The 15,514-nt window shown below is 44.4% G+C and overlaps 1 protein-coding gene across 5 annotated transcripts in view; it reads left to right on the forward strand.

The window, feature by feature from the left end:
• sbno2b (strawberry notch homolog 2b) overlaps positions 1–15,514 on the forward strand; it is a 41,737-nt gene extending 26,223 nt beyond the window's left edge. For 2 of the 5 annotated variants that reach the window (XM_088312951.1, XM_088312955.1), the window contains 27 exons: positions 13–195; positions 415–501; positions 1,618–1,723; positions 1,808–1,968; positions 2,056–2,189; positions 2,962–3,052; positions 3,131–3,274; positions 3,407–3,524; positions 4,025–4,130; positions 4,685–4,838; positions 4,912–5,088; positions 5,463–5,560; positions 5,747–5,829; positions 6,079–6,464; positions 6,543–6,674; positions 7,348–7,483; positions 8,192–8,304; positions 9,827–9,898; positions 10,313–10,421; positions 10,497–10,568; positions 10,651–10,794; positions 10,890–10,984; positions 11,327–11,419; positions 11,494–11,625; positions 12,258–12,334; positions 12,656–12,846; positions 13,428–15,514. In XM_088312951.1, the coding sequence (XP_088169077.1) occupies positions 13–195; positions 415–501; positions 1,618–1,723; positions 1,808–1,968; positions 2,056–2,189; positions 2,962–3,052; positions 3,131–3,274; positions 3,407–3,524; positions 4,025–4,130; positions 4,685–4,838; positions 4,912–5,088; positions 5,463–5,560; positions 5,747–5,829; positions 6,079–6,464; positions 6,543–6,674; positions 7,348–7,483; positions 8,192–8,304; positions 9,827–9,898; positions 10,313–10,421; positions 10,497–10,568; positions 10,651–10,794; positions 10,890–10,984; positions 11,327–11,419; positions 11,494–11,625; positions 12,258–12,334; positions 12,656–12,846; positions 13,428–14,497 (4,464 nt within the window). In that variant the 3' untranslated portion in view covers positions 14,498–15,514. The remainder of the gene's footprint in view (positions 1–12; positions 196–414; positions 502–1,617; positions 1,724–1,807; positions 1,969–2,055; positions 2,190–2,961; positions 3,053–3,130; positions 3,275–3,406; positions 3,525–4,024; positions 4,131–4,684; positions 4,839–4,911; positions 5,089–5,462; positions 5,561–5,746; positions 5,830–6,078; positions 6,465–6,542; positions 6,675–7,347; positions 7,484–8,191; positions 8,305–9,826; positions 9,899–10,312; positions 10,422–10,496; positions 10,569–10,650; positions 10,795–10,889; positions 10,985–11,326; positions 11,420–11,493; positions 11,626–12,257; positions 12,335–12,655; positions 12,847–13,427) is intronic. The other 3 variants (XM_088312952.1, XM_088312954.1, XM_088312956.1) reach the window with 3 other exon arrangements.

Consider the following 15,514-nt stretch of genomic DNA (forward strand, 5'->3'; position numbering starts at 1 on the left):
CTCCACGCACAGGATCTGTCCTGCATCGATGACCTCTCCACCAATTCCCTGTTCTCCTCCCCGGCCGACTCACTGTCAGAGTATGCCGACGCCCAGTCCTTCATCAGCACCGACCACCTGGACACGGTGCCCACGCTCTGGGACGTCAGCACGAGCACCACTGCCACCACCACACCAGCACAGAGCCAGCTGGAGGTCAGTAGATTGTAGTCGTTGATTTGTGCTTTGCGTCTTCATTTCATTGCTCATGTTTGACGTGCCTTTGTTATTCCTGCCAATCACCTGCCAGGCACACCACAAATTGCATTTTTCCTAAGTGAACGCCTTCATAAGTAGCCTGCCATGGTTTTCATTTGTTTTTTTCCCCCATCCAATTGAGTTTGTGTTTCTTTATTTAAATGTTTTTGTTGACAGCTAAAAGGCTCCAGCAGGTTTCAGGGTTTGGCCAGTTTGGATGATATAACGGCTATAATCAGCACGCCACCGTTAGGAGGATTTCAGGTAGCCGCAACCAATCCGATGTATCCCCTTCAACTAATGCTCTCTTTCTCTGAGTGTGCACCTCTTTGAGTGGCTGCTCTCAAATGTGCACCCATGCAGATTAAGTGTGACGCAGTGTCCGCCGTACCATGAGTGGTTTTATTTGAGCACAAAATTGCCAGCCAAGTATCAATATCAGACGATTTTAGTCTTCTTGTGGGAGGCCAACAGGATGACTCTCATCCATCGTTTTTTTCATTTTAGCATTTTGTATTAGCACAGATGATGTAAGCATTGCATACTCTTTGCAAATACACCGACTGCCACAAATTGAAAAGGAAAAATGATGCGGTTAAGAATAAAGTCGTCCTATTGTAAGAATAAAGACAAAATACGATTAGAATAATTGGTTGAAATTTTAAGTAGATATTTGGGAAAAATCTGAATTTTATAAGGGGAAAAAATTTAAACATTACAATTAGATTCGTATGATGCTTACTTTTCCTGTTTATTTTGTTGGCCCAACGTGTCTATATACTTGTAGCTGGATGACTTTTTTTTGCTCAACAGTACAGCTTTATTCTTTGATGTATTTTTGGTCATAAAATAACTTTACTCTCACAATTTAGTAACTTCACAGCTTTATTATAGTAACAGTAGACATTGCAATTTTATTTTCATCGCGTTGATTTTGCGCCTTCTTTCTCTTGCTAGTATATATTTTTGGTCGTAAAATAACTGCACTATTGACTTTTGACTTTTTTCCTCATCCCATCTGGATAAACTTGCCACTTTATATGCGTAATTTTGTCTTTTGCCTGAACATAACATAATTTTTGAAATATAACTTATTTTTCTTTATTTCTAAATTTTTTTTATTTTCAGTGTCTCCTTAATACTTTACCATACATAACAAATACTGCATCCCCAGCAAAAAAATTCATTTATTGATTTTATTTTTTTACTCCAATTTCCATTGCTGTGTTGTCACGTTATCTCTGTGACTCTCTTGATTGTGGCGTGCTTACCTGTTTGGCTACTAACCTTCCTTTTTCTAACCTCACGTAGGCAATAAACGGAACTGCCTAAAGTGTGCCACATTTGGCTTCTGTTGAATGTTATCTTTGGTGTTGCCAGACTCAAAGAACCCAGTCACCCCCGGAGGAGGAGGAAGAAGCAGAGGAAGAGGATTCAGAGGAACTGGGCCATGTCGACACGTATGCTGAGTACAGACCTTCCAAATGTAGGTCACTCACTGCGCTCGACGGCAAAATGTGACCGTACACTGTGTTCAGTCAAAGTGCATTTCTTCCTTTCTCCTCTTCAGCCACTATCGGAATTTCGCATCCCGACATAGTGGTGGAGACCAACACGCTGTCCAGTGTCCCTCCTCCGGACATCACCTACACTCTGTCAATACCCCAGTCGACCATTAACAGCGGCCTGCTGTCCGCCCTGCAGCTAGAAGCCATCATCTACGCCTGTCAGGTACACACACACACACACACACACACACACACGGCAGTCTTCCCTTTCACAGCAATGAGCGACCTGTCTCTCTTTTTGTATGGTCAGCAACACGAGGTCATCCTACAAAACAACCAGCGAGCAGGCTTCCTGATTGGAGATGGGGCCGGTGTGGGAAAGGGACGTACTGTTGCGGGAATCATCCTGGAAAACTACCTTAAGGGAAGGAAAAAATCACTCTGGTGAGTAACCGCTCTCTGATGAGGTTTATTAGTAATGGTAGACTACCTAGAATTAACGACTGTCGATTAGCTGGCTATTAATGCAGAACGGGGTCAGACATTAATTCTCCCCTAGGGCCCACATGAGAAACTCGAATGTGTGTTTTTTTTTTTTTTGCCACTGTTTTTGATGCAGGATAGGAAAAATGAAATGAAAGATTTACTGTTTTTCCATTTGATTGGTGTACATTTAGAGCCTGCAAATGCTTTCCATGCAAATAGTTACTGTAATGACTTTACTACCGCATTAGCATAGCGTATAGAGTCGTAAACTCCCCATGTGTGGTCTTGGGATGTTTGCCTTCAAATGTGGGGCAGGTCTTCATTTGCACAAATGCATTTTTGGCGCAATCGCAATTAGTACATGTTTCAATTCATGCCACGTGAAGCTGGAGTTTAAAATGAGATAAGAACTATTTGAAATCACGATTTAAAGGGATGGCTCCTCTGACGAGCATCTCAGATGGGCATACATTTTGTTTTTGGCCTTCTTTGCTACTGTTTGCTTGTAGTGAAATCTCCAAGATGAGCCGTGACTCAGTCTAATGCCATCTTAATTGTAGCCTTTGCATGCAGCGCAGCCCCAACAGGATGTGAGCTCACCACTCAGTCAGCCGTTCGGCCGGCCGGCATGAAATTCATGCACACGGACATCACCTGATTTGCATGCGCTTGTGCTTGTTCTGTCCAGCTATACACACTGAATAACTAATGCTACTGTTCCTGCCCGCAGGTTCAGCATATCCAATGACCTGAAATTTGATGCAGAGCGAGATCTCAAAGACATAGATGCACCGACTATTCCTGTGCATGCCTTAAACAAAGTGAGTGCAGGTGTTCATGGAGAAGAAAGTCCATGCAGTGGAATGGAACCGAGCAAAAGCGTGTGACTGTGTTTGCAGACAAAGTATGGAGACACAGCTACCTCAGAAGGAGTCCTCTTTGCGACCTACTCTGCGCTGATTGGCGAGAGCCAGGCGGGAGGGCAGCACCGCACGCGGATTAAACAGATCCTGGACTGGTGCAAGTCGGATTTTGACGGAGTTGTATCCTTTCATTTTCCAGATGACACACACATTCCTCTTCCACTTCCAGTGTGCGGTTGACACACACACACACACACACACCCCTGTGCTTCCCTGTGTTGTTTCCCTTGACCTGCATTCCCCTCCTCACAGATTATTTTTGATGAATGCCACAAAGCCAAGAATGCCACGTCAACAAAGATGGGCAAGGCGGTGCTTGATCTGCAAAACGAGCTGCCACGGGCCAGAGTGGTTTATGCCAGTGCCACAGGTACATAAGCACACAGGCAATACAATGGCACAGTGGAACACAATATGTTCCGTGACATTGCTTGATTTCCAAGTGGCAAATTTTGCCGTAAGAAATAATGTTAAATGAGCAGAATGGTGTCCTTGTGGTTCCTCTGTCTGCGTCACACTTTTGTGGTTTGTGGTTTAAATGCGTACTTGGCATTAGGCCTGGGTAACGTATCGATAACGAGCATTTTCAAGATATTCAAATTAAAAATGAAAACATGATCGGTCAACTATGTGGACATAACGCTCATGCTGCACAGGCAGGTCACGTATTTGTGTAATTGATATTTGATTAATCGTAGCAGCATTATATCGCACCCTTTCCAATGTCACAGTCACTTTCATTTTCTGTGGTTATCAATTTTTTTTCCCATAAAGTTTGTCCCCTTTTCTGGCATTTGACTTTGGATGATCCAATGTCACAACTCAAAACAAGACTTTTTTTTTTTGTTTTGTACTATCTGCTCACCGCAGGTGCCTCTGAGCCAAAGAACATGATCTACATGAGCCGCTTGGGTATCTGGGGTGAGGGCACGCCTTTCAGGGCCTTTGACGACTTCCTGCACGCCATCGAGAAGAGGTTTGCGGTGTCTGACGTCTTGAAATGACTCATAAATCATGAGGGTTTTCTGTTCTTGTAAAATACCGTCTATTTCCTCATGTTGTGGCCGAGGCGGGGGTGTTCTTTTATTTAGTCAACTGCGCCCTGTTCATAGTTTGCGTGTTCAAATTCACACGTAAGGATGTGCGGTTAGCCACGATGCTGTCCATCGTTTGGTTGCCCTGTAGGTGGTGCTGTTTTGATTAGCAACGGAGTTCTCAGTAAATTAGAATACCGTAGAGAAGTTCAATATTTTAATGTTTAGGAACATAAAGATTCATTAAACACTTACAGGAACACTTCTCAGATGGCAAATTCTTACCTCATTTCTACATTTCTTCATTTTTTTCTGTCATGTTCATTTTTTTCTTTTTTTACGTTGAATTTTGGATTTTTTTGTGCAGCGTAAACTATTTGACTCTGTGTGCAGTGACTCAATATGAGTTTTCGTTTTGAATAGTACTACTGAAATAACTTGATTTTAATAATGTAAAAATTTTTCCGATGCACTTATATATGCTATTCATACACAGAGGTGTGGGCGCCATGGAGATTGTTGCCATGGATATGAAAGTGAGCGGGATGTACATAGCCAGGCAGCTGAGCTTCTCAGGGGTGTCGTTCCGCATTGAAGAGATCGAACTGGACAGCGACTTCAAGCTGGTCTACAATAAAGCCGCCAAACTGGTGAGCGTCACAGCCCAATGTCGTCATCACGTCCATGAATGCCGATTTGACTTAACGGTATTTCTTCCTTTAGTGGGCGGAGGCACTGCAAGTCTTCATGCGCGCCGCCGACGAGCTGGGGCTGGTCAGCAGGAAGTCCCTGTGGGGCCAGTTCTGGTCGTCTCACCAGCGCTTTTTCAAATACCTCTGTATAGCTGCCAAGGTCCGCTGCCTGGTGGAGTTGGCCAAGAAAGAGCTGGAGGCAGGAAAGGTCAGCATAAATCGCAGTGGAACGCCGAGTCATCAAGTTTGCGCACAGTGTGGAAATGACCAGATGAGATTCAGACAAGAGGAAAAAATGCACATATTGGCGCTGGCCGATTTAAAAAAAAAAAAAAAAAAGGTTTTCCATTTTTGCCTGTATTTCCTCTCACTCTGGCTCCCTCACACATTCCAAAAAACATGCATGTTAGATTCAGTGAAGACTCTAAATCGCCCATAGTTGTGAACGTGCATATTTTAAAACGTACCCGATCGATGACCAGTCAGAGATGGACCCAGTCTTGCTCAAATTAAGCTGGTATAAGTCTTCAGAAAATGGATGTTTTAAATTTTTGTTGATGCATGTTTGTTACTCGCCGACAGTGCATCGTTATTGGCCTGCAGTCTACTGGGGAGTCGCGCACCAGGGAAGTTCTGGACGAGAACGATGGTCATCTTGACAGATTTGTCTCTGCTGCAGAGTGAGTGAGCCCATATGATTTGTTTATTAAATATATTTTTACATGTGTCACCAACCTCTCACCCCCTTGAGCAGATTGTATCCAAATACCACACGATATGTTCATCTACCTGCCAGCACCTGACAAACGAGGAATGAATCTTGATCTGCTTTGTGGCCTCTAATAGCCTCACTGTCTTCCCTTTAGGGGAGTATTCCAGTCTCTTGTTACCAAACATTTCCCTTCTGAGAAGCAGCGGAGAGAGAAGGCGCCGGGGAATAAGAGAAAACGTAAGCCCACTTTTGTTCCCACAATTGTATCGCGGAAGACAGTCAACTGTGTAAATGATGAATGATGTGAATGTGTTCGAGGGGAACCAGTAAAGCCAAATGCCCAAAATGGATAATTTGGTCAAAATTCATGATGTAATTGACCTCCAAAGTCTGCAAAAGTGTTCAGTTTGTATCTGCTTAGCCTCTGAAAATCACCTTATTTAAAAGCATTCCCTTGCTATAATATCCCACTCGTGTAATCTTCAGGTAAACCTCGAGGTCGCCATCCAAAGGTACCCAAGCACACGGTGGACAGCGGCGGCATCATCAGCATCAACAGCGACGACAGCAGCACTGACTCAGACGGCATGGACACCGATTCCAACTCGTCTCCGGACTCTCTGCTGGATAACGATGATGTCATCTTTGTCAACCACACGAGCTGCCACACTGGTGAGTGTTTTTGTTGTTGTTGTTGTGGTGAAATGACACTCGGCACAATGTCTCACATTCTCCCCTGTGGATTTGCAGTCAGGATAGAGGAGATGAAGCAGGATCTTCTCAACAAGATATCACAACTGGGAAAAGAACTACCTCTCAACACCCTGGACGAGCTCATCGACAAGTTCGGCGGGCCCAGTGAAGTCTCAGAGGTGGGAGCCTGAAACATGTAGCAAATTTAGAATGAAAATAATTCCGTTTAACATGTCTTTTTAATCCTCGTCAAACAGATGACCGGGCGTAAGGGTCGCGTGGTGCGGCGTCCTGACGGCAGCGTCCGTTACGAGTCACGCGCTGAGCAGGGCCTCACCATCGACCACATCAACATCAAGGAGAAGGACCGCTTCATGAGTGGGGAGAAGGTCAGTTTCATTTGCGCTTATTCTTGAAATTTTTTAAAACTACTTTTATCGAAGCCGGAAGGAATGTATTACACTGTAGCTGTAGGAAGCGCATTGAAACAGCAAGAATGGAGGCAGCATGAGCAGAACAAGTTAATCGCACAATACTGTGGGCCAAACATGACAGGCTACGGTGTGTCTTAAAGTCATCTTTACAACTGCACCGGAAATGTGAAATCTTTGAGTGTGTAGGTGCTGCCGTTTTTGTTAGCAAACGGGTTCAAAGTGACTCTTGTGTCTTTGTGTGAACAGAAGTTTATTTTCTTGATGGGAAAAGTGATGATCTATTTGCAGGAGGTGTTTGTATTTAATTGGATGACTCACAAAGCTACAAGGATACTTGTGGCATCGTGTCTATTGAGAGTGAGTGCTTCTATTTGAGGAAAGAGGGTGTTCATATACAGCGGCGTGCATATTCTGAGCCCTGTTTTCATGTTGCAATCCAATACTAACATTTCTAGTTGATGCACTCTTCGTATTTACGATATCTCCATTGTTGTGTGAACTGTCCATTAAGTTAGAATAGAGTGACTCGCACTCAAACTCAAACTGGTATACCATTGCTCTTCCTAGTCGGGGGGGTCAACGATGTTATACTTTACACGATGTAATCCAAGTCTTTCTCTCACCCAAGTTGGTGGCCATCATCTCCGAGGCAGCCAGCTCGGGAATTTCCCTGCAGGCGGACAAGAGGGTGAAAAACCAGCGGCGGCGCGTCCACATGACATTGGAGCTACCTTGGAGCGCAGACAGGGCCATTCAGCAGTTTGGTGAGTCCAAGTTGACTTCAATTGTGGCCACCACTGGCCTCTTCTGCTTGAGCCGGCTGTGTTTTTGTTGGCTAACACAATGCAAGATAAATGCTTTCATTTATCTCACGCTGCAGGACTGTTCATTTTTCATTTAACTGTTTATTAGGGACATGAAGTGGTTCAATTAGACAGACAGAAGATCTGCCCGCTCTGTCCATTGTGCATCATTGTGTGTTGTAAGTCTCTAATGGATTTATTGTGTGCAGCCATTGTTGTGCAAACGGCTCAATTAATTATTTCCATGAGCAGCGCTTATCTGTCTCTGAGCTTCTATGATTGTGGGGGTGTGTGTGTGTGTGTGTATGACGAGCCTTTGACTGAAAATCTGACTCCAGAAAACGTCAATAAAGCAGATGGTCTTGGTTTAAAACAGGGACGGGGGGGCCATGTGGCTTTTGGGACCATTTGACCATGCAGTTCTAAAAACAAATGAAACCTTAGAAGAAATGTTATTAAAAGCCCACAAATGATCAGAAGTTACATAATCTGAAACAAAAATCATAATAATAATAATAAAAAGAACACGAGTACAATGGCCTTCGGAAAGAGAAGCTCCCACACTCCACAAACATGGACGTTTGGTAAATTCCAAGTCAGTAAACGGTGACTCTGCACAGTTCTTGGAAATAGTCTGGTAATTCCTCATGGTTGGATTTTGTTTTTCAGGCCGTACCCATCGGTCCAATCAAGTGACAGCTCCAGAGTACATCTTCCTCATCTCAGAGCTAGCCGGCGAGAGACGTTTTGCCTCCATCGTGGCAAAGAGACTCGAAAGCCTGGTAAATTTTCTGGTTGCGTGCGTGCGTGCGTGCGTGTGTGTGTGTGTGTGTGTGCGCATGTGCATGTGCATGTGTTGCACTGATACATATTCAGCTGCGTCATTGGAAAATCCTATGTTTCCTCCTTGTCGTCTCATTGCGCAAGAGAGGTTTGCGATTGCAGTGTGCCACTTGAGCCTTGTCGCCTGTGCTTTCTGTTCCTTGCTTGGGGCTGAATTTACACAACAAGTCACAATTCCAATTTTTTGCTCCCATGCGGAGCAATTTAGATAGGCATCATGGCATTGGATAACGTTGATAAAATCAGGCCTCTTACAAATATGGATAAAGGTCAGATTTTAATCAGACGGGTCAAAGTGACATGTAAATTGACACATTAGATAAGCGGTTGGAAGGAGCTTGGAAGGCCACAAAATAATTTGTAATAAATTATATTGTTTCATTTAAAAAAAAAAAAAAAAAGAAAGTGTATACCTGCCTATGGGGGTCAGAACAATTAAAGTGTTTATTTTGATTTAGCCGAAATTTGGATTAGGTCACCAGCGCAGGGATGGAACTCATTCGTAACCCGAGGACAGCCTGTATGTATTACTTATAATTTTCCTTTTGTGTTGTCTGTGCATGATGCCGTATGTAAACAACTGCTATATTTGGCCCAGGCAGGATGTTTTCGGTGTTGAGTAACTATCAACGTTGTGTTATCAAATGTGGGTCACTGGAGCATGCACGTCATTAGACCAAATCAGTCGGAGAAAATAATCACCTGGCAATGTAAATCCAGACTTCGACTCTCAAGGTTTTTTTTTTTCTCATTTCCCTTGTCGGGATAATTCACGAAGCGATGTTCACTTTCCATGATGCACTTGAGCGACAAGCCATTTATTTCCAGCATGCAAAGACACACAAGGGGGTGGGCTTGCGGGAACGTCCCTTCCAGGAAGCCACAGCTGTGTTTGCCAAGCGTGTTCGGTAAATCCGTGGGTCACATCCCACGTTCCTTGCGCTCAGTTGGTGAAATGTTTACTCACAAGCACACAGTCTACAACCGACCACTCTTTGCCGATTCCAGATCAGCAATGAAGACATCCATTATTTGGATAATAGCAGACTGTCGTTGCCGACCGTCACCTCCTGCACAGTGGATATGAACGCGGAATGGAAAAACGACATTAGAGGACTCTCTGTCTCACTTCTGACTGTTATCTTTAACATGCTTTAAAATTATGAATCGTATCATAACAAAAGAAAAATGTTCTGTGGGTGCATAGCGACTAAAAACAACTATGTCAAGTCACTATCATAACACTCATAAATGTCACAAGACGTAAACCACAAGATAATGCGACACAGTAAAAATACTTTTTCGGTAACTGTGTCCCATGAAAGTTGTGATCTCACTTCAAATTGTGGCCTGAGATCATTTTGTGGTGCGCTTGTACTTCCAAATCCTGATGGTCTTCCTGTAATTTGTTGGAGAATGCTAATGCTAGCAAAAAAAAGTTAACGCTCGGCCTCTTTGCAGGGTGCGTTAACGCATGGAGACAGAAGAGCGACTGAAACCAGAGACTTGAGCAAGTACAACTTTGAAAACAAGGTAGGTTCAGGATGCGTGGAAGTTATAATCTCATACTCAAGTGGGAACACGATTTTTATTGCTTAGTTCACGTCACATTACAGTAGAGTCGAACCTCCAAAGTGGAACAGTATTCCTTCCGTGAGGTTTTTTGGCTTCCAAATTGTTCTCGTGGCCCAACACTTTTCCCATTGGAAATCATGTCATGTGGATTTGTTCGGTCTTCATTTTCCCATCATGCAGAGGCAAATTTCATTTATTATATTTATTATTTATACCATTGACGGCGAAAGACGTCACAGATCCATTTTTTTGCTTTTTTAACTCAGCTAGTAGTGAATGAGTTAAGTATGTCTCCTGTCCTATAATCTTGTTTTGTCACATTCATTGTAATGTAGCACATAGGATCAATCAATATGCGCTCTTTGATTGTAGTATGGTACCAAGGCTCTGGATAAAATCACCAAAGCAATCCTGGGGCACATAGAGAACAAGGTGCCTGTACCCAAAGGTTACCCTGGAGGTGATGCCATGTTCTTCAGAGGTATGTGGTCGGTGTTCATCAACATGCAACACAACACAAAGCTCAACATGTTTTAACTATTTTTCCCTTTGTTAGATATGAAGCACGGAATGATGGATGTGGGCATTTTCTGTCGGGAGTCACGCTTTGGCATCAGCACAGAGAAAGGTCAGTCGTAGGCACGCTGAAGGAGCCACCTTCATTCAAGCTTGTCATTTGACTTTGATTTTCTGTTTTGGATTATTTCCAGACTGCAGCATTACCAAATTCCTAAACCGCATACTGGGCCTCGAGGTCCACAAACAGAACCATCTCTTCCAGTACTTCACGGACAATTTTGACTACCTAATTGAGAAGGACAAGAAGGAGGGCAAATATGACATGGGCATCTTGGGTGCGCTCTTGAGCTTCTAAATACTAAAAAAAAAATAATAATAATAAAAAGTCCTCGTCTCATATTTTGGTTCCTTTCTTTCATGTCGCCAACAGATCTGGCTCCAGGTAATGATGAGATTTACGAGGAGAAGCAGGAGATTTTTATGACAGTGGGAAACCCTCAGGATGGCCAGGTGGTTCTTTACAAGGTAGGAGCCGCACAACGAGTGGATTGTCGTTGTCGATATGTCTTGATGCTGATTTTCCATCTGAGCCGAGCGATTGTTTTTTTTGGGGGGGGGGAGTGAGATATGGATACAGTAGTTCGTCGACTTATGAACGACGTGATCTCTGAGGTTTTTGACAACTGCTTTGCTTTGGGTTGCAGGCAAAACTGTTAGTTATCAGCGCTAAACGGCACTAAGCGTCTTGGCGTTGCGCTCAAGCGAGGGGGAATAGAGAGAGTGACCCACGTGACAAGCAGATTGTTCAGCAATTAAAGAGTGGGGCGCTATTAACTCAATGCAAGTCTATTTTTTTTTTCACTACAGATCAGTGTGGACCGAGGTATGCCTTGGGATGAAGCTAACAACAGATTTCTCGGTCTCACTGGTGCTGACGAGGGCTTCTACTTGTCCCAGAAGGTGAGCTTGTATATCATAAAATGCCAAAGAAGATGTCTCGACTTGTAAAATTGACCACTTGTGTTGCTTTTCAGCTACGAGGTAGCCAGCCATGCGTGCTGCTCGCCGAGCAAGGGAGAGGCAAGAACTTTATCGTCTACAAGCCCAACATCGGCAAACAGACACACCCCGAAAGTCTTGAAAACCTACAGCAACGCTATCGGAAGGTGTGTGTGATTTTTATGATATTTTTATGAATGACACTCATTTACAGAGATCACACAAAACCTTTGCAGACGCACACCTCAGGTACAAAACATCAACTAAATAACCTGGAAACCTCCCTTTTTGTGGGACTGTAAATCTCCATAACATTTCCTCAATATTCTACATTTGACACAGCATTCAGGGGACTAATGAGAAGCCTAGTTGGCCTTAGTGAAATGGCGTGCACTAAAATGCTGATACTGGCTACACAGGGTGAAGTGTGCGCATTTTAAAATGTTTTTTTTTTTATTGTGTTCTGCAATGAGAAATTTGTTTTGTGTATTTTGACCAACATTTGAATTAAACATATTTTCATCACAATTGCAAGACACAATGACATTATCAAGTATCAGTACTTGGTATCAGAGTACTCCAAAGTAAATCTGGATTTCAACTTTCCACATTGTGCACAGCCAAATTATATTTTTATTGCTCCTAGTTGCCCCCTTGTGGTCAGGGAGGCACATTGCAATACAGACATAGGATTCCAATGTGATACAAATTTAGAAAAATCTAATTGTTTTCTTTGGGTTTTTATTTTTAGAAATTGTGCAATGATGATATGACAATGTGGATCTCTTCCCTTCTCCAGGTGACTCCAGACGAGGCCAAGGACTGTTGGGAAAGCCAGTTCAGCTTCTCCTTGAAGAAGTGTAGCCATGCCAACTGGTAACTAGGAACACAGATACACTACCTTTGGGAATACTCTTGATGTAGACTGACACTTAATGGGATCCCATGGTGGAGTTTGTCCTGGCAGGTGTCTTCCTTTAGGATTTTAAGACACACTCTAAACATTAGTCATTAAGAAATGAGGACCAACATTTTGGAGTTCACTTAAAAACAACAATAATGCAAGCTCAAATATAATCCATGCAAGTGTAAACAGTTTTTTTCCATTGGAGGTTAAAAATGCAAAAAGGTCAGGAGTGACTGGCTTGAGAGACGGATGGTTGCGTGCACGTAACGGTCCCCGTGGCCTCTGCGCAGGAACGGCAAATGCAAGAAGGTGGAGGAAGGCCAGGAGTGCTTCCAGGGCATGCGCCTCCGCCAGTACCACATGTTGTGCGGCGCTCTGCTGCGGGTTTGGAAGCGTGTGTCCGACGTGGTGTCGGACATCACCAGCTCCAGCATCCTGCAGATTGTTCGCCTCAAAACCAAGCAGCACAACAAGCAAGTCGGTGAGTGCGAGTGATAGTTACAAATTGCATTCTTCTGATGTTTGGGAGCTCTGAACAATTTGGGGATTTTTTTTTTTTTCCCCCAGGCTGAAATAAGACCATGAATATTAGCGTTGTTTTGCAAATGCATGACTTCATTTGAGGAGCAACTTTCTAATATTGTGGAGATTTTTTTTAATCACATGGACTTCAAGCATTGTTTTTAAACAATAAAAACATGACAAAATAATTAATAATGAATTTTCTTTTTATCGAAACAATTTTTTGTCTTAAATTTGTATTGTGTATCGCAACTATTTTCTTGTCTCAAAGCAAAGAGAGAAAATTTCTTGTGCAGACGTCAAAGTTAAAACTCATGGCTGATGAATTATAAATATTTCATAACGTATTAATATCCTTATAACCATAAATAAGCCACTCCCTCCAACTGGTGTACACCTTACAGCAGGTTTATTCATTTCCTGTTTCTTGTTCTGTTTAATGCGTATGATATTCTCTCCAGAATCCAGACACTTATTGTCCCGTTATTTTGTTGTTCAAAGTTCAAAATCCCCCGCTTTAACAAATCCTCACTGTCACAGGCATCAAGATCCCAGAGAACTGTGTGGCCCGGGTGCGCGAGGAGCTCTTGCAAATGGACGAGGAGGTGAAGCGGAGGCGCAAGGAGCGCGAGAAGCAAGCCATGGAGCAGCGCCTGGCCGAGGAGCATAAGCGTAAGATGGAGCAGGACCACAAGCACCTGCTGGCCAATTTGTTCAGCCAGAAAGCCATGCCCAACCAATCCCTGGCCCATTCGCTGCTCTTTAAGCAGAAACTGAACCCGCTGCAAAAGACGCAGGTGTCAGGCATGTCTCAGCTGCAGGGGATGCAGGCCGTCTTGCAACAGCAGCACCCACAAGGTCAGGGTCTGCGGTCTTTACCGAGGACAACTCCTCAAGTGACACCGAGCGGCTGGGCTGGCAAGTCCAACGCATCCAAGCAGGCGGCGGCGCGCAACGCGATCGTCCACGGCTCCAACTTCTCCCAGTTTTACCCTCAGTCCTTCTTATCCCACTTCCCGCAGCCCCTCCCCGTCCACCAGACGGCTCGCATGTCTTCCCAGAAGGCCCAAGAGGAGATCTTGGACCTGACCGTCAGCTCGCCGTCGCCCTCTCCGGACAGCACCGAGGCCGGGCTGGCTCTGGACGGCCTGACGGCACCGGCCGGAGCGTTCGCCGACGACTTCAACTTGGAGGCGCTCATCTCGCAGACGGCCGCTCAGCTACCGCCGCCACCGCCTCCTCCTTCGTCTCTGAACCACAACCACCTGAGAAACAACCACCAGGACTTGCTGGATCTCTTCGACCTGCCCCTCTCGCCGCAGATGCCCACGCAGAAAGCCAGCCCTTCGTCCTCCACATCATCCAGCTCCACGTCCACCTCCTCGCTCGTCCAAAGCTCGCTCTTCTCCCACCCCGCATCTTCGTCCTCTTCCTCTCACTTCGCCCCCTCTCGCTTCCCCAACTATCTCCTGCCCCAGTCGGACTCGCTCCCCCTGCCCAACGGCCACTGCAGCTCAGGGGCTCTGGACGTGCGCGAGGCTCTGAACAGCATGCTCCAGGCGGCCGGGCCCGACCGCAAGTCCGTCATTCACTACCGCCAGCAAGACTGACGCTTTAACGTCCTCTCAGTTTTTGTGTGCGGAAGCAGATTTTTTTTTTTAGCACGCGTCCTCCGCTTCTGTTCGGGGACCTTCTAGTCAACGTCACTGCCTGTCCTGGTCACAGTCTTCTCTCGACCCACCCGTAGCCATCGCCTGCTCCCAGTCTCGGATTCACGCACTCCATCGTGTGTCCTCCACGGCAGCTGTAACGCAAACGTGACTTTACGGAACTCTTCTGGAGCTGTCGAAACAAAACGGAAAAAAGGTCCTTTAACTGATTCGACGCTGGAATCTTTTTTTTTATTATTATCATGATAATTGCTTCATTCGAGCGAGGCACTAAGTGGCAACAAACTGGAATATACAAGAGGAAGAAATCAAAGCTGACAAAACCGTGAAATGCCTCCTTTTTGTCCGTTTATTCCCCCCCCGACGTCACGTTCCTCTCTCCTTTCGTTTGTTTGAGTTCGAGGAAGAAGTGGAGAGGGAAAGCAGCAGTCTGCAAAACAGTGCCTTTCTGAAAATCTATAAATGCAGTCTTTAAAAACAAAAACGAAAAAAAAAAAATCCATGTAGCCTAATGTATAGATTTGTATTTTAATTTAAATATGGTATATTTGTATTTAACCTTTTTCGTCCCTTCGTGTTACACTATGCTGGTGGCGGGTTCCAAGGAGAGGCGTCCGTGAAGCCTCAATTGTGTGTGCGTTTTTGTGTGTGTGCGTGTGTGTGGCTTGCAACAACACCAACAAGCAGTGTGAGCAGAAGGTATCCAAAAATATCCTTTTTTTTTTTTTTTTTTTTAAATTTTTAAACTGACGATACAGAGAGATTTGACTCCTGGTTAGACTTTAAATTGCTCAGGAAAGTCTCAAGTGCTTTTGGTCTTGTTGTATAATTCCATATGTGTGTATGTGCGGCAATGTCAGTTAGTTTGGGTCATTAAGTAAACGTGTCCTTTTTTTTGTTGTTGTCTCAAACGAAACACCGCTCTGGTCAAACTTAAAACAAAATTGTAGACTTGAA

This window comes from Idiotropiscis lumnitzeri, chromosome 13 (assembly GCF_059441095.1).
Source record: "Idiotropiscis lumnitzeri isolate Australia: NSW breed Sydney's pygmy pipehorse chromosome 13, RoL_Ilum_1.0, whole genome shotgun sequence".
NCBI classification, from domain to species: domain Eukaryota; kingdom Metazoa; phylum Chordata; class Actinopteri; order Syngnathiformes; family Syngnathidae; genus Idiotropiscis; species Idiotropiscis lumnitzeri.